The sequence below is a fragment of the Alosa sapidissima genome, chromosome 13 (genome assembly GCF_018492685.1).
Source record: "Alosa sapidissima isolate fAloSap1 chromosome 13, fAloSap1.pri, whole genome shotgun sequence".
Taxonomy (NCBI): Eukaryota; Metazoa; Chordata; class Actinopteri; order Clupeiformes; family Clupeidae; genus Alosa; species Alosa sapidissima.
In genome coordinates this window covers 17,674,855-17,694,204 of record NC_055969.1, presented here as the reverse complement: position 1 = coordinate 17,694,204, position 19,350 = coordinate 17,674,855, and the positions used below count along the sequence as shown (strand labels likewise).

General features: G+C 39.2%; 2 protein-coding genes across 6 annotated transcripts in view; one reads left to right on the top strand and one right to left on the bottom strand.

Moving 5' to 3' along the window:
• Positions 1-19,350, top strand: part of LOC121680848 (myosin heavy chain, fast skeletal muscle-like) — a 121,908-nt gene that overhangs the window by 35,526 nt on the left and 67,032 nt on the right. The window lies entirely within an intron of this gene.
• Positions 9,204-15,721, bottom strand: LOC121680879. 5 transcript variants are annotated; one of them, XM_042060456.1, is made up of 7 exons: positions 15,613-15,721; positions 14,846-14,873; positions 14,111-14,264; positions 12,367-13,327; positions 12,061-12,228; positions 11,756-11,851; positions 9,204-10,534 (listed from the first exon to the last, which is right to left on the bottom strand). In XM_042060456.1, the coding sequence occupies exons 4-7, from the start codon at positions 13,318-13,320 to the stop codon at positions 10,217-10,219; spliced, it is 1,536 nt and encodes a 511-aa protein (XP_041916390.1). In that variant the 5' UTR covers positions 13,321-13,327; positions 14,111-14,264; positions 14,846-14,873; positions 15,613-15,721; the 3' UTR covers positions 9,204-10,216. The 5 variants fall into 5 exon arrangements, with proteins under 5 accessions (XP_041916390.1, XP_041916389.1, XP_041916387.1 ...); XM_042060455.1 differs by having other exon boundaries at positions 9,204-9,307; positions 10,367-10,534; positions 14,111-14,873; positions 15,613-15,715; XM_042060453.1 differs by having other exon boundaries at positions 14,111-14,873; positions 15,613-15,715.

Genomic DNA, 19,350 nt, shown 5'->3' with positions numbered 1-19,350 from the left:
GAGCCCGAAGATCACGGGCATCCAGTATGGTTATCCGGCCTTGACCCTTGGCAACAAGATTTTTCCAGATTCTCTGAATCTTTGGATGATATTATGCACGGTAGATGATGATATGTTCAAACTCTTTGCAATTTTGCACTGTGGAACTCCTTTCTGATATTGCTCCACTATTTGTCAGCGCAGCATTAGGGGTATTGGTGATCCTCTGCCCATCTTTACTTCTGAGAGCCGCTGCCACTCCAAGATGGTCTTTTTATACCCAATCATATTAATGACCTATTGCCAATTGACCTGTCGCTAAGCCCCGCCCCCCATTGTTACCGTGTGAAAACTCGGACAATCAAACCAGACTTGATTAGAAATACATTGTGGACAATGGCAGCTGACAGTATATGAAAGCAGGCTTTGAGGACGTTTTGATTGATAATAGGATTTACTTTCCTCCAGAAGCTATCAAAAGGGACTTAATTATGCTATGGAGGGGTGTATTCAAAACTTTATAATACATACAAGGTGACAAGCTGTTGTGGCGAGTAGCCGTGCAAAAACCACTGACGTTAATGCTAGCTAGCTAGCTAGTGGAAGATTGATACTAAGATATGTTAGGTTACGTTAATATTTGATGTAGTAAGAATATAGTTGTTGGTTAATGAGCATTTTCATCTTGGGATTTAACAGGGAACCTGTGCCAACGTTGTTGGCTTAGTAGCCTACATTACGTCGAGCTGTTGCAAACGCGAGAGACGTCCTGTAGGCTACTGCTGATGAAAATATACCCCGTTTTCTAGCCTCTCGGGGTACCAGCTATCAGTATTACACGTCCCCAGACATCCCAAATCTCCCGGAAGTTCCGGGAGTCTCCCGCATATTAACAGCGGCTCCCTGACGCCCGCAAATTAAATCAAATCTCCCGGAATCTAGAGCGAGCGATCAAGAGTGTGCACGCGAGACCAAGACTTCAAATCGCGAGTGCATCTGAGTGACAGGGGGGAGAGGGAGGGGTGGTGCGTGTGTGCCTGAGCACATCCAAGACAGCGAGCATCCTGATTGGCCTGTTTTGCTAAATCAACCAATCAGTTTTCAGTGTAGGCGGGCTTTTTATCTCTTTTCTCCCGAACTTAATCAGTTCAGTGTATCTAGGAACAGGAGCGTCATGGAGTCAGTGCCCCCCCAAAAAGGAAAATGTAAGACCCATTTCAAAGTGTACCTGGTCTCATAAGAGTAAAAAATAATGATAGGCCTAGTCTTGCACGCTGCACTGTTTGTAACAGTGACTTTAGCATTGCCCATGGCAGGTAAAATGATTGCAAAAGACATGTTGAGGTGAGTTTAACTAGTGCCAATTCATGTGCATATTATTCTATATTCAGGCCTATACATGGCTAATTTCCATGAAAAAAAAAAAAAACTACCAAAATGTACATATTTTATTTTCACAATTTCTATCTTCATTATTTGGTGTACTGACTAGACATTGAACAAAAATATTAATCTGTATTTCAGTATCTAAATAGGCTAAAGTTTTTTTTTTTTTTGGGGGGGGGGGGGGGGGGGGGTACGTAATACCTCCCTGAAATGACTTTTTGCAGGTTGGGATGTCTGCGTCCCCCAACGTTTGACCATGGTTATCCGTCGGGGGTTTTTGAGTTAATAAACTCCATAAATAACCATTGATTTGTCATTTTATGCCTGCTCCCTGTTGTTTCCTATGGAGGTGTCCGAGCTGATGTCCGAGTCCCATTGAGGCTGGACTGTCATTGGCTCATCAGCGTTCTAAGGATGGCGCTTAGCGACAGGTCAATTGACCTAATGACAGAGAGGGTTAAAGCGGAGCGAGAGGTGCAAACGTTCGACAATTTCCGCGTTCGATTATTGCAAGGGGGGGGGGAATCTCCCTTTATGCAGACCAGAGTAAACCCTCGCTGCACTAATGTCAATGGAGACTTGTGGAATTTTACCAATAAATTGGTCATTATGTCTTTCTGGATTTGTTGAGGGTTTTTTGGAACATTTTGTCATAATCTGTAAGTGATTGGGATCATTTCAAGCCTAAAAGTGTAATTTGTAGTGTTCGGATTTGTAATAAAATAACTTAATATCAGACCATGCTGCTGCCAGTTACTGTCCAGTTGTTAGCATGCTAGCTAGCCTCTTAGCTAAGGTAACATTTTAAACGGAGAAGTGTAATTTCTTTGAAATGCCAACTAGCTGAATAACATTACTGACATTAGTTAAAGTGGATAGTTTATACTCAAGCGAATTTGGAACAGTATATTAAGTTTAAGCGAAGTCCTTCAACTACTAGTCACTTGTTAGCGCATATCTGTATTGCCATAGCTACTCCCATCCACTTGTATGGCGTTTTAAGCTAGCGTTAGCTAGCTAGCTAGCGCGGTACACATGACTAATTAAATTATTTATATCATGTCCTAAAGAATGATTCATTGGTATCATACATGATTATAGACAATGATATTGTGAACACAATTATGTTTATCTGTTCTTATTGCTTATTAAGAGAGAAAGTTTATTTAGTGACGTAAGGTGACACTCCCACTTATGCAGACCGGAACTGTCCCATTTTGCTCCCATAGTAACGAATTACGTTGCTCTATCTTGCTAGTAATCAAGGATATTTGCTAATGAGTTGCAATTTGGTCCTCCAGCTGTTCCTTTTTTGTACATTTAACTTTTCCAGCCTCTTATTGCCCCCGTCCCAACTTTTTGGTGTTGCTGTCATGAAATTCTAAATGAGCCAATATTTGGCATGAAATTTCAAAATGTTTCACTTTCAACATTTGATATGTTGTCTATGTTGTATTCTGAATACAACATAGGTTTTTGAGATTAGGAAATTATTGCATTCTGTTTTTATTTACAATTTATACCTTGTCCCAACTTTTTTGGAATCAGGGTTGTAGGAAATGAACACAATTTGACAAGCGTGACATTTTTGTGGAAAAAATGTGCTGGACTGGGCCAGGGACGGATAATGGCTTGTGCCAGGTGTGCATGTGCACAGGGGCCCTGAGCTAATGGGGGCCCTCGGATTGAAAAAAAAACATTGCCATGAATTTAGGCTCGATTATGCCCGGTGCGTCTGTCTGTTAATTTGCGGCACAACTGAATGGTGTTATGGAACCGCGGACCGAAAGAAAAATAAACTAAATGTTTTCCTGATCAATAAATACTTCTTGATTCATAAAATATAGAGGCATAACAATAGGTGGATGTGGTAGGCTATGAGTGCTCAATCAATGTGTATGCGTGTTTGCGAAAGTGAAACTGACAAAACTGAACCACTCCTGGGTAGGTGAATGAAGTGGATTCCTGCAATGTTCATGAAAACAGCATAGCGATTGGATAGCCTAATAAATCGCGACTTCTTGCATGCCTAACAACAGCTTAAATTGTAGCAAATAGCCTATGGCGATGCCGATGACAGATAAGCCTACATTTATTTCACTCGTCTCGCTGGAGTGAGTGCATAATGTGGGCTGTTGTGCAAAGAAATCAATTAGGGAGATGATCTGCATCTCCATTTACCAAACGCTATAGTTTTACTAACATCTCGTTAACGTGAAATATGTCTCCATGCAAGGTAGTCAATCAGCAGTGAAGTGAAAACCTTATCATGCAGGTAGCCAATGTTCACGTCACCTGAGTCAGACAGAAAACGGGCCCTGCTTGCTCTGTTAAAGTTTGTATGCCCCTTTAAACTGCGTTAAAAGGGTGTATTTAACAGCGAGAATTTCAAAATTTTCCCGGGGGTATCACCCCCGAACCCCCTGTAATATGATCAGCACCACCTCTCACAAAATATATCAACGTCCCTGCTACCGGTCCGTCAGAAATATGACAACTGTTGTCCAGTCCATTTAATGAAAAAGGTTGGGAACCTCTGCTGTAGACTGTTTGGACAGCACAGGGGGCCATATCTGTTTAATCCGTCCCTGGACTGGGCGGCGGTCATATTTTGTACCGCTCAGCGGTACATCTAGTTATTATTTAGGGGTCCGAGCAGCGCAGTGTTGTACCGTTCATTTTTCACCAAAATTCTGTAAAAGTCATACTGCAGCCTAAACCGTAACTCCAAAACTCTTGAAATTTTCAGGTATGGTTACCAGTACCCCCCTCTACCCATAACCTAAAATTTGGGGTACTGCACCCAAAGGTGGCGCTATAAAAAAGTTAATTATGCTTATTTCTCCTTATCAGATTGACTCAAAATTCTTTCATAATATTAATCTCTAAACTCAGATGCATCTTTTTGGCCCTGGTCTTATGGTCTAAAAATGTTTACTTTTGCCACAATTTCATGGAAAATCCAAACATCATAAAAGGTTTCACAGGCTTCAAAAATGCAAAAACTCTATAGCAGGCTATGTTTTCATTAAAAAATGAGCTACCCAGAATGCATGTGATTTCCTGCGGGCAGCCAGAATATCTGGCACGTTAGTTTCGTGGAAGTAGCTATAGGCTATGTAGAAGGCAAACTGGCTCAAAACAGGGACACTGTCCAAAAGGACCAATTCAATAAGTGATCGGAGCAGAGAAGCGAGAGAAACAGAGCAGGAGACAGGTAACGATGAGATGGGGGGCAGAATGATGGTGGAGGTGGAGCGCAGGGGGATAAAAGAAAGGACGAGACAGAAAAGACTGCGCGAAGAAAACGAAAGTATGATGGGGCATAGGCCTAGGCTTCACGTGGATTGGCTTCACGTGGACAGTGCGTGGTTTCCATGAGGTGCTATCTAACCAGTCTGTAATGTTCTCCACACTGTTTTTTAGCGTGAGAGCTCATAGACTGCACATTTTGATTTTATTATTTGTTATCATGTAGGGCGGCTAATTAAACATGATGCCTGGAATGCGTCAATAGAATGTGTTACTTTTCGGATGGTGGGGGTACGCGAGCCGAGTCTGGATGTAGAAGGTGGTCCGCAGAAAAAAAAGTTTGGGAACCGCTGGCATATAATACCACCAAAGTGTTGAGTCCTAATACAAATAGTGGCTTATTGTTACGTGGTAGCAAATAATGTTAACTATCAACGAAGTAGATGTAATGTAAGAATGCACACAGATATTGCAACAGGTAGGCCTCTCTGACAAAGACCTTAGTGGTTGAAACGTTGTACTTGTAGGCCTACACTATAGGAGCAAAGACTATCTTCACTTTTTTCCCCTTTGGAACTGTCAAAGAAATCCCATAAACCGGGGGTAGCCTGCATCAGATGGCCTAAAGATTAGGCCCTTCTGTATAGCATTCAGTAATTTGCATGCAGTAATTTCAACACCGACCTTGATCTAGCCTACTTTGGCTATTCAAAAGGTACTTTATTGCCAAAACACAACACAATGTAAATGAAATATAACACACAATAAAGGACTTTATTAAAAACTATTATTTTACTGACTATAAAAATAATAAGTATGTATGTAGGAAGTTTAGAAATGTAGAAACCAGAATTGACGTGCACACTACAAAAGGGCACCAAATTCATCATAAATGACTCAATACACTTGGAGGAGGCCTGCGTCCTTTCTTTTCCAGGTATTTTAGGAATACGCCGTGGTATTGTTTCAGTTTCGAGATATTTATGGCAGGTATTGTATCAAAGTGTAACAAGGTGGACCTTAATGCGTTGCAGGTGACCCAAATAAATGGATAGGAACAGAGAGCTTTGGTCAATAATTACTGCTTTTATTTTTCTTTAACTGCCCCAGGAGGAGGAAAGAAGACTTGGTCAGGGGGAATGTTAGAACAGAAACAAACAAAAATAACTCAATAAACTTGGGGATAACACAAAGACAAGGACACAGGGAAAATACCTGGGTACAGCTGTGACTCTTTTAAGCACTAGCTAGCAAAATACCGTACACAGTCGCTCGACTAGGAAGGAACAAGACTGCTCACACGCACTCACTAGTGCCACTACACTGCAATCATCAGGAGTGAGTAACCAATTACACTAAGGAACACTTGTAACCAGACTTACAGTCAAAATTTGATTTGGATTTCCCCAGCACAATGAGAATTTCGGAGGCAGATGTATCAATGGTTGTCTTTATTACTAATGTTCTTTCAATAAAAATAGCCTATTCAATTTAATAAATATGTCTTAAAATGGCTATTTTGCACAGATAATATTTACACAGTCCAAACAGCTTCAATCCATACATCAGTGTCCAATAGCAGAGCGTCAGTGTCCAATAGCAGAGAGAACGTCCACTTCAGTCAGTCTAACCGTTACATCCGCCACGCCAGCAGGGGGAGAGAGTTCATCTAGTGCGAGTCACTTCCGGGAAACCAGTGACGGAGCGATCAGTTGATGAGGTAAACAAACAATCAGAGCGCGACCAGGGGCCTGTACTACGAAGCGGGGTTACTGGCTTATCTGGGTAACTTCGAGAGTAACTTGATCACGTGTGGTGTAACTTCCCGATTAACCAGTACTACGAAAGGTGGATAGGTTTTAACCGAGGTATGCTGCCATGGCAATTTACGCTGCATCTCAAACCTGCTCCGACCAGGTTATGTTCTTGGTTAACCCGAGGTTTCCATTAACCACACCCTTTATAAGTACCACCCCTCCACTAACAATTTCTCCTGAGACATGTCGGCGTAGGCCTACCTGGATGATCCATACGACATTGGAGCGCAAATCGTGAGGGACTCTCTTCGCAGGGCGAGGGGTTTTAGAGACCGCCAGAAAATATATATAGCCTATATAGATATTCTCTATGAAGATATATATTGTCAGCCAAGGGAATTCGTTATCTTTGTCAGATGATCTAGGAAGACGTCTCATAGCAATGCCCGTACGTGGACATTCATGTATTCCATCGGTGATGCAAGAATACTGTATGTCCGAAAATAAATCGGACATAGGCCTACAGTAGGCTATGCTGAAAATCTGAGCAAGAATAGCCTAAAATAAATCGGACATAGCCTACAGTATGCCTAATAAATTAAAATCACAATTTTAACAAACTTGTTGAATTGAATGTCATATTACTGTACCCTGCACATAAAGGCTACACTTCCACAGCACCAGAATCCGACCGAATGCCTCCCTCAACCCCCTCCATAATTGGCCATCCACTATTATTTGCGATGGCCAACTCTTCTGCTACTGTAAAACACGCTGGTGCCTTTCCTCCTACAGTACTGTTTAAAGACACCTTTTTCTTGTTAGCTGTAAAACAGAGGCCAAGTGAAGGCTATAAGCTAGGCCTACATGTTTTCAGAATTAAGAAATATTAATGCAAGCTATAACTATATAAACCTACTATTCTGAATAATGTTTTTGTTTTTCATTTTCACCTGCTGCCATGTGCGTTTTGCAATGGTGTTGCATCTGAAATGTTCACAGGATTAGGCATACACTAAATCAGTCAATGGGGGCTACTTAAACATTCAATTATCCTTATTACTGGTTGCATCTGTAGGCCTTTCTATGAACTCAAAATAGGCTATTTAATTATTTCAACTCATTTCAGACATTCCGCAAGCTACTAATCCTCCGTAACACATATTTGAAGAACATGTGGGAATAAAACTTTACTTTTAGGCATTTAGGCTACCCGATCTGCAATACGTTGCCAACAGCCTTGCTTTGTTCACTGCTGACGTATTTGATTTTTGTCGTAGAGTGGGTTTTAATTCCTCATAACTTGTCATAATAATTCATCCGTAAAATAAGGTGATCGCGTCATCATTGAAAGTGGTGACTTGCGCTGCAACCCGCCCCTTTTATGTGAACGCGCACAAACTCCAATTAGGTTAACCCCGGCTCAACAAATCAACTTCATAATCAGCGTCGTAGTACCGATTAACACCACTTAAGATAACCAGGTTTTGTCAACCCTGGTTTAACAAAGTAACCCTGGGTTACATCTGGGTAGGTTAAGCTCCCTTCGTAGTACAGGCCCCTGCCCAGCGCCGGCAAATCCAAACAACGGCTACAGTATGACTACTTCCCTTTACTTGGATATCTGGACGTGGCTCACGAACGATGCATCCACAATCATTGGGACTTGGCTTTTATTTAAAGTTTTATCGTAATTTATGCTTCTCACTTTTATTTATTCTTACTACTTAATATTTTACTATATTTCATTTTTATGCTTATTCATTTTATTTTCTTAATTTGTATGTTTATTTTTACCTATTAGTATTTTATTAATTCTGATGTTATTTTTCACATGTTTACTCTTATACCTTTATGCTTTATGTTACATTTCATTCTGATTTTATACATAAATAATTTAATTTAATATATTCTTATGGTTTTATGCGATATGTTTTTGTTTATGCTCTCTAACATTCGTTAGTATCTACTGTTTTTGTATTTTATTGTGAAACACATTGAATTGCACCATGTATGAAATACGCCACCACTGCCACATGATTGCTATTCATGACACTTTGCTCAATGAGTGACATAAATGGCTCTTTGCCCATCATTTGAAATTAAACCCTGTACATACTTTTTAGACCATTAGACTTTGAGAGAAAAAGCCAAATAGCAATTCAATCACTAAACAATTATCAAGATCTGTGTCAGTATAACTAAGAGGAGGCAGTTTATTATACGGTTCTTCAGAGTGCTACATAAAGTTCCATTTGCATAAATGGGCTTTCCAAACGTTCAAATGTCTGATGAGTCTAATGACCTCAGCAAAATATATATTGACCGCTGTCAATGCACTGTAAACCCGAATAAGTTCCCAGAACTCAAAAAAATTAAGGCAATCGATTGCCTTAATTGTTTTAAGTTGACTAACTTAAAAGTCCACATTTTCCAGAACTTAAAAGGTTGGATGAATTGCCACTTGTAGCTTTTGATAACAGTTAAATTAAAGTGCTCAATTTAGCTCAACTCAAATATTTGCAGTTAATATGACTTGCAATGTTCAGTTTAGGCAACTCAATTATTTGCAGTTAATATGACTTACAAGTTTCGAGTTTTCAAATCAACTGGAATAAGTTCACAGAACTCAAAAAAAATAAGGCAATCGATTGCCTTAATTGTTTTAAGTTGACTAACTTAAAAGCCCACATTTTCCAGAACTTAAAAGGTTGGATGACTTGCCACTTGTACCTTTTGATGAGATTTAAATTAACATGCTCATTTAGCTCAACTCAAATATTTACAGTTAATATAGAACTTAAAGAAAATAAGTTCACAACCACACCATTTTCATGTTGACTAAACACAATGTTTATTAGTTTGTGTTAACTTAGTCAAGTCAGTGAACATCTGCTATTGAACAGGATTTTCTTGCCTGCTCCCTTTTCACACTGCAATGTTAAAATGATATAGAAAAATAAATAATAAACATTTATAAATGAAAAATAGAAAACAATATATACTTTTTCAAAATGTGTTCTTCCTCACTTAACAGTATCAAGCATTATATTAAAGCGATGGTTCGGAGTAAAATTAGGTTAATTGCACGATAATACCCCCTAACCCTACCCCCGATAATACCCCCAAACCAAATAGTTTTTTTTAGCAATGGTCGAACATTCGTGTTAGGTCTAGTCGCTGATTAGGTTAGTATTGGCGTTAACGTAACGTGTATATCTGGTAAATTACCCCACTATTAATGCCTGGAATGTTACCACACTTCTTCAGTAGTACACCTGGGGTCCGTAAGTCATCATAAACCGAGGCATTGGAAAGTTCGTAAGTATATCAGATTTTATCAAAAATAGCACTTCCCTGATAGTTTCTTCTCTCTGCTACTGCTAGCTACCACTGCGCAGACACCACTTCCTTGTTTCAGAAAAAGTGAGTAAAAGCAGTGCACAACGGTAGCTAGTAGCAGAAGATCAGAAACTAGTAGGTAAGTGCTATTTTTAACAAAATGTGGTGTACTTACAAACTTTCCAATGCCTTGGTTCACAAGTACAGACCCTATGTGTACTACTGAAGAAGTGTGGTAACATTACAGGAATTATTAGTGGTGTAATTAACCAGATATACACGTTACGTTAGTGGCAACGTTTTTGACTGGTTGTCATGGTGCAATTAACCTAGGGTGAATTTTACTCCAAACCATCACTTTAATGAGAACCAATGCATATTGTGTTTTTTGGGCCTATTAGCTTAACACCTGTGCAGTAACTTAGTAGGCATTACAGTATGCAGACAAAAGGAAAACTGAACTAGTCTGGTAACCCTACAGCCTTCTTTCAGTTGAGTTTCTACAACATCAAGTCATTCTTGAGGGTCTGCAACTTGGGTGACAGTTTGCCACCTTCTAGACCAAGTAAAATCTTTTGAATAAATTCAAAAGTGTTGGTCAGTGCTTTGGGATAGCTGAGGTGTAGTGCATAGATCAGTCCAAAGATTACCAGGAAGGCTTCGCCAAGTCTGGGGAGGCTGACCACGGCATTACTTTCAATGACGACAGAGACTCTCACAGGTTGGTAGTGAACTGGACTTTGGACTGCGTCATGGTCACTGATGACAGTAAGGAGGCCCACTGCAATACCATCAAGCTCTGGCTCATCAGACTCGTCCTTAATAAATGAAAGAGAGATACTTATCACACATGGAACAGAACAGATGACATACCATTTATCTTTCTTCAACCAAGTCCTGTTGAAATCAAGTAAGGGAGACCTGGGTCTCATTGTAACAGGTGAAAAACATAAGATCCATGTTCTGCACACATAAATTAGCCAAATTAACAGATAATCTAAGTGGTCTGAGAGACTGAAATCAAGCTAAAGGGCATTTGCAGGAAAATGTTTTACTTTACATCTTATTACTATCGTATTACTTTGAATACAACGCCAATGCAGTTTCTTCATAGTGAGGAGAAAGAAAACAGGCCATATACTAAAAATATATGGGTGGACTAAACAAAGGTAGGTCCTAAAACATGTTAGTATTTTGATGAACTGTCTACATAATACACAGTAGAATCTAGATTTTTTTTTTTGTGATTAACTTTTTATTAGGTTTTTAGTAAACACAAAGATAAAACAAAAAACAAACAAACAAAACCGTCATCCTCATAACATGAAGTCAGGGAATAGTGGCCAACGGGATGGGGGGGGGGGGGTCATCCAGTGGGCCAGTAACCAAAGAAAATTGTTCAAGGAGGGGTGCAGATATAACTCAAGAGTCTCTAAGAAGTTCACACACAAAATGTTCCCAAGCATCCACAGTTTCTGGCTTTGCCCGATGGGCTCGAGCTGTGGAGAGTTCCAAGTTAGCCATGTATCTGACATTTATCATCCAGTTGCTGACTAAATTCAAGTTCTTATCATACCAGTAACTCAAAATTGTTTTTTAGCTGCTGTAAATGCACAAAAAAGGATCCTGTAAATTATTTTAAAATGCAAGACTGTGTCATCATTTAACAAACATAAACATGGATCTGGGTCTATTGTACACAAGAGAATCTTACTCATAACTTTACACACATGAGCCCAGTAGAATCTAGATTGAGAGGGGCACTCATCTAGCAGCTGACAGGTGCTTCACAGTAGGACAGTGCTTGTAGGAAGGAAGAGCTAGAGCACACTACAAGCTTTATCTTTTATTTGGTGCAAACAAATAGGAAATGACTGACGTTAGATATTACTACATCTTCCTCAGAAGATTATGTAGTAACACCGTCACGTCAGTCATTTTCTATTTGCTTGCACAAAATAAAAGACTAAGCTGCAGTGTTTTCCAGCTCTTCCTTTCTGCTAACACAGTAGAATCTGTTAGTGACTTAGGAGACTCACTGTGCAGGTTCTGAAAAAATCAGAAACGTCCTCGCGCAGATACACAGGAAGGGCTCGGAGAGCCGTAGTGCGCTTGGTGAAGATGTCATGGATTTCCTGTTCATATAAAAACAGAGTTGTATATACAAAAGAGGTTACTGAACAAAGCTGTCCAATCAGAACATTATGTCCACCAAAACTCAGAACAGAAGCATTTGTCATTGTCAACATTAGCCATTGTATTTCCTCTTAAACAATCTGCAAACTACGCTAAATGTCTTAAAAAAACTGAACTTGTGCTTTAATGAAATGTGTAATTTATTTACCTGTTCATCGTGGATTTTTAAAATTTCAGTGAGAACATCTGCGGTCTTCCCAGTTTTTGATGCTTTCTGTCTGAATAAGGTCATCAGTCGAGGAAGATGGCGGTCAAGCTCAGAATAGAATGTGTTGGGCAGGTTCTGATTCGTAATCCGCTGGAACTCTGCATACAACTACATTGAAATAACAGTAGGAGAATACAGCAACACAGGAGTTTAATTTCACAAATATAGCAGACATTTATACAGAAGAAAACTGTGGCAAAATGAGTAAGAATCACAATTTTAAGTGAGAGAGCTGATCCACATTACCTCAGATTCTATTTTGAGAGCAGGCCAGAGGTTCATGAGCTCGTTCACTGGTGGGCAGGACATCACTATGGTCTGTCGGCGTAGGGGAAATGTGGTCTCCATCATCTTTCTAATGAGGGGCAGGTCCTTCTCAGTCTTCTTGACTTCCTCAACAATTGTCTGCCTCAACTCCTCAAGGCTTGAAGGATCCTTTCCTTGGGCAAAGTTGGGTAGGAAGTTCACTTCTGCTCGCTTGGGTCTTTTAATGTTGGAATGTGAAGGTTCATTTTCAGGATTACTTCTACTTCTTCTTCCAGCATTAACGGTGACCTCCTGACATCCAGCACGCCTCATCTTGTTCCTGTAATTGCCCATTTTGAACTTGAGGCTGTATTTCCATCCATTCCAGCCACTCTCAGATCCTGCTTCCTTCAGGCAGGGATGTTTGGCTACAAGAGCCTCAGCAGCCATTGCGATGTCTTTATCACTTGCGTAAGCCTTAAAACCATATATAGTAGATGCAAGCTTTTCTAAAATGTCATGCTTTAGGTCTCTTGTCACTTTAAGGGGTGTGTGGTTCTTCTCATATTCCGCATTCCCATCTCTAAGTTTCAGCTCAACATCAAAAGCAAAGGTGGGAACTGGAAAAGGTCCCGTAGGCCACCTGCTGAGACGCTCTGGAGAGGACACATCTGAAAGCAGAATAGTAGATGCAATAGAACTGGAGTCTTGTGAAAGTGAAATGTGCACAACTGCTTTTTGTGGCAATTCCTCAATGTCTTTCAGGGATGTAAGTTTTCCATCGAAGTCTGGATCTTCATAAAGTAAATCAAAGTCAAGGTCAATGTCCAGCTGTTCTTTTAGAATATTGATCAGTGCATCAACAGAGGCTGGTCGTGAGTTGAGTTTTAATTTTCTAGCCTGGTCTGGCTCAACAACACGTAGAATCATTGGTTCAGGGGATGCAGCTGCCATTGTGCTACTGAGAAGACAAAATCAGGTTGTTACAGAATACCATATGGACACCTGTTTAAATTACTATAGAGACTTTTATATTTTTTTTTTCTTAGCCAGTTAATACATGGATCCAGGATGCTATGCATCCTGATAAAGTCACTTCGGCCTCTAGAATTAAAATAGCTTTACACCATCACATACCCATCACCATACCTAGAGATTGGCATGGTTTTAGTTCAGTTAGCCTATTAGCTGGTTTGATTTGCATTGAGAAACCATAATTGGCAAGCTGAAAAGAACCATGCCAATCTTTAGGTTTGGTGATGGATAGGTGATGGTGTGGGGTTATTTTAATTCCAGAGGCCTAGGTGACTATCAGGATGCATAGTATCCTGGATCCATGTATTAACTGGCTAAGAAAAAAGAAAAATCTAAAAGTCTCTAAGGCAATTTAAACAGGCGTCCAAATACTTATGGCCCATGTGTGTTAAGGAAGAACATTTTGTTTATTTACGATACATTATTCTTTCACAACAAAAATTGGTATCGTTAAAGGTTGGATTTTTCCTCATTTCATCAATTAAGGCATTAAGATCAAATCCTTAGATGATTTTTTTTTATTACTCTTTTAGTCAACTTTAGCATGTGTCCAAATACTTATGTACCTAACTGTAAATTGCTTAATTTGTGTTACATGCTCCAAATGTAAAGCATTTGAGCTGCATTCTGTGTATGAAAGGTGCTATACAAATAAAGCCAGAGAGTGAATAAAGATACAATAACTGATACATAAAATAACCATTATTACCTTAGTTCTGTCTCACTTGAATGAACCGTTTGAGGGTTAGCAGCAGTGAGCCGTCTATCTTGTATGCTGGAAGAGGGACTATCATTCAGACCAGACTGCAGGTGGATCGACAGGCTTGTGTTTGCAGTTGTCACCTCATAGGACCGTAGATGTTCTACATACCAGGAGTCATAATCACAACAGAGAAAAGATACATTGTGATTTACAAGGAAGATCTGTTCTATTTTGCAAAATGTTGACAGTCCACCGCTGACTCCTACAGACAGAAACATTCCACAGACATAGTCTGTGCCATCAACAGTCACATTTGATGTCTTGTAGATTGTATCACTAGTTGTTTGTTCTCTAATGTGCACTTGAGCAACCTCTGGTAAAGCTGAAACCAGAACAGATTCAATGCTGGAGTTTTTGGCCTGAAAAATGATGGTGCAGCAAGATGATATGCCATACGTTTTGCTTTCTGAGATGACTGAACACATCTGCTTGAGAAAAGGTTTGCTGAAATGTGTATAAAGGGCATTTAAATACCACAGGCCCTTGACTCTGCTCTGTGGGACCTATAGGCTGTGTGATATCTTGACAAATGAGTACTCAATGCACTAAGTGTCAGAAATGTACATATGCAATCCGCGTAGAGACATGGAAGAGGGCTGATTGTAGAGTAGTGGCTATGCTGCAGCCTGTAGTGTCTAAATAACTCTATTTTGGAAGTGAAAGAAGCTGTGCACAACTTACAGTTCCAGATCATTCTTGGACCAGCAACCTAAAAGGCAAAGAACAAGTTTAGAATTTTAAAATGCTTATACTTACTACATAATATAACCACATATTACCTTACAAAAACTGCTTGCATGTTTGTTTTACACGGACGCAGCACTAGTTAACTCTAGTTCTGTTAACAGCAATCTAGCTAGATGCTCACTGCACCAACTCACTCAGAATTTAAAAACTAACGTCCATAGAAGCTACGAAAAAATGTGAACGTGCAGTGTAGGAACTCAGTTCGAGCATGCTCGTCAATGCCATTTTAATATTGGACCTTAGCGGTACACTACTGAACGTTTCTATCGACAAAAAAAAACTATTACATATGAGGTGTCTGACAGCACATTAGCGCGGGGAATGAGCGCGTGGCTAGATTCATCCGTCGTCAAATTATTTTGAGTCTGGTAGTGCTAGCCCACTCTGGTAGTGCTAGTTGTGCTGCTAGAGTGTGTAATTTGTCGAATTTCCCCATGGGTTACAATAAAGTATTTATCTATCTATCTCCATCTAACTTTTAGTAGGCCACATACAGACTCAAGCTAAATGTCAACTGCCGACCACTCCATTAACGTTAGTGCTCATGCTAGCAGCAACCTCTCATCTGTTTGGCAGGAGAGTTGCATCGTCTCGCGCTAGTGGTAGTGCTAAGTAACTTTGAGAAGGTCTACGTTCTCTGAGACAAACACGTTAACAATAAAATAAGTAAAAGTAAACTAATAATAACATTCAAAACTTACAGTAAGTGGCAAGTGTAATGATGCAGACTACTCCACGAAGGCGGTGACTTCCTGCTGAGGCTTTCTGTTGGCTTTTGTTTGTTTGAAGTTGCTTCCCGCCCGCTGGGCTTGACCAAACGGCTGAATTCCGGGGGGCGGGGGGAATGTCTCTGATTTTAAACGTTACTCTTTTCTGATTTTAAACGTTACTCTTTCCAATTGCGGCCCAACAAAACCATGTTACTAGTTTTTTTTAAAGGTTCTTCCTTTAGTGCATGTAAACTTCTAGGTACCCACTGATTAGTTTTTCCACAAAAAGTCTAATGCATTTCAGATGAAACTGTTTTAATATGATTGCGATTTCTTTGTGATCGATTTTACTTATTTGGCGAAGCACTTCGACATTTTACTGTAGGCTATTTGAGCATGTAGGCTACTATATCTGATATATATGTGCTTTTTTAAAAAAAGTTATGTTTTAAAGTTCTGCTTACTTTTACACATCATACATTTAATCAAAAAGGTTTAGTTGAACTAGGCTACTCACAAAAGTGGAACATGAAATTACTTATTTCTATTAGGCTAAGTTGTAGGCCTACTTAAATTGCTTTTTTTAAGTTATACTTATTTTACTCAAAATAGTTCCACTTAATCAAAAATGATCATTTAAAATTACTCAAAAAGGAAGAATATGTAATTGCTTATTCCTCTTAAGTTGTACGTAACTAATGTTTTTAAGTTATACTTACTTTTACTCAAAATAGTTCCATTTAATAAAAAAGTATCAGTTAAAATTACTCAAAGGGGAAGAATATGTAATTACTTATTCCTCTTAAGTTGTACCTAAGTAATGTTTTTAAGTTATACTTACTTTTACTCAAAATAGTTCCATTTAATCAAAAATGATCAGTTAAGTTTACTCAAAAAGGAAGAATATGTAATTACTTATTCCTCTGAAGTTGTACTTAAATAGTGTTTTTAAGTTATACTTACTTTAACTCAAGATAGTTCCATTTAATCAAAAATGATCAGTTAAGTTAACTCAAAAAGGAAGAATATGTAATTACTTATTCCTCTTAAGTTGTACTTAAGTAATGTTTTTAAGTTATACTTACATAAAACACAAAACAGTTGAATTTAATCAAAAAATATTAGTTAAAATAACTTAAAATGGAAGAACAAGTTACACCAACTTGACATAATTAAGTTAGTAGAACTTTGTCTAAAACTTTGAGTATGCACTACTTAATATATTTCATTACTTTGGACGTTCGGGTTTACAGTGTGGCAATGGGATTTTTGCTTCTGATTCACATCTTTAATGTCATTCCTTTGTGTTGTTGTTTCGCTTATTGCAATGGAACTTCATTGAAAGTGAAAGACAGCAAGTAATAGGTTGGCAGAAAATGACAAACAAAACATTTAATAGATCATTAATTATTTAACAGTCTCTCATGGCTAGGCTACATGCCACTATATAAAGCAGACCTGACCGCAGGGCTTTCAAGAGCCCCTTACTGTGCGTCACGAAACTTCGAACCCCTGCATAGAGAAAAGCCGGCGTTAAATGGCCAATTAACTAATTACTTCTACCGACACCGGTGAAGTCGGTGAACACCCGCAAATGGGAACACTGCCCCTACCTGGCGAACATCAAAAGCAAACCTCATAATTTCAAACTTACCATAGAACACCACCAAAACACACATGATTGGCCAATCAGAAGCAAATAAATACTTCAATAGAATCCAATTGTTGTATAATAAGCAACAGTCTCTTTGCTGCTAGCACACAAAGGAATGCGCCCAACACATTGAACATGCAAAAATAATACTTCAGGAAATTGACATAATACATAAATGATTAAATACTAATAAAAGAGTCATAGTGTGATGTGCTGCTGAGGCATGATGTGGTGGTGCTGAGGCATAAGATAATGGTGTTTAAACTATACAGCTGGAGGCTGGTTGCACATATTTGGAGAGCCACCAATCAAAACACCTTAATAGGCCAACATGGTTAGCCTAGAAAAGATGAACAACTATTTCTATAGTGTCACAAGGTTGAGGAAGAACACAGAAGAAATTATTGTTTCTTATGACTTGTGATACCTACTTTTACTTTTCAATTTCAACTTCTTTGTCAACTTTGTGGCGTCTAAGTTGTACCTTTGGTAGTGCAGTGTGTCAAGGCATCTGGAGGGCGTCTAAGAAATTTGTCACTGAACACCAGTCATAAAACTGCTGTGCACTTCACTTTTGGAATGATGCCCTAAAATTTCCACTTGTGACATATGCCATGTCTAGGCATGAATGCTTGGTGGGCATAAATAGATTACAGCACATTCATATGTGAAGGACATATTAATTACATGCAATGCTAGGAAAACGACATTTAGTAAACTGATATTTACAAACCACACAAATTGGCCATAAAATGAAAATTGCAGGTGAACAGATTTATGGGGCAGGTGGGCAGTCGTGGCCTAGTACTGGTTAGGGCTTTGGGCTTGGAACCAAAGGGTTGCCGATTCAATCCCCAACCAGTCTGAACGGCTGACCCCACACTGCTCCCCGAGCGCCGCTGTAGCAAGGCAGCTCACTGCTCCGGGTTAGTGTGTTCACTAATTCACGAATGGGATAAATGCAGAGACCAAATTCCTTGTATACGCAAGTGCATACGGCCTAGAATCCTGATTTACATTTACATTACCCTTTAATTAGGATATATGATAACATTTGTATAACACTACTAACAAAGTAAAGGCCAATTGTAGTATGTTGATAAAGAAAACATATTTATGGACATCATTGCTCCGGCGCAAAATGAACCTAGGGGTTAATAACGCATGTGTGCGGAGTTTGACCATTCTCTGGGATATGCTTATCGTATGTGATCAGTTTAGAAACACAAATATGTATAATAGCTTATATTATATTAAATATGTATAATAACTTATATTATATCAACTATCTGAACAGCACAGGTGACCACTACTGCATAATTTCATGGAGTGCTGAAATGTATACTATGTTTGACCATTTCTGAACTGTGAAACTCAGCAAATATGTATTGCAATATCATCATATTAACTATTCCACCTGTGTGTGCATGATTCAAATTTTGAAGTGCAAAATAGCTTAGGGTACAGCACCGATATTTCTATCCATAGATATAAATAATCAATTCTAACCACTGAATTTCTGACATAAATGGCTCTTTGCCCTAGCCTAGAAATCTAGACGCATCCTAGCAATTACATTTGCTGCCAGGGCTAGTCTAGCAACTCTCTGTTGGCTTGTGAGCTCGACATACTCTACCATCAATCATTAACATAATGATTGATGGTAGAGTTGCAACGCTTTGGCTTGAATTCCCTGCTACTTGAAAACAAATAAGATGGATGTTGCTGTTGGTGAACAGTGTGACACGAGTTAAGCTTTTATTAAGTTGGCAAAAGTTTAAACTAGCCAACTAGCTCCGCTGGTGGGAAACGCATGGGACTCATAGCGCTGTCCTATTGCGTGCAGAGGGAATTTGAAAGACAACCGATTATCCCGCCCCTCGGACTGAGCACTGTGAACGGTGAGTGCCCAGACCCTACATTTTAATGTGGGTCTGGCTCGTCAGGCTATCTTTGCCATTCATTTGAAATAAAACCCTGTAAATGTTTTTTTTTTTATTTTAAATCAGTGATCTGTAATACAAAAACAGTTATCCCATTAGACTTTGAGAGAAAACAAACACCAAATACAATTT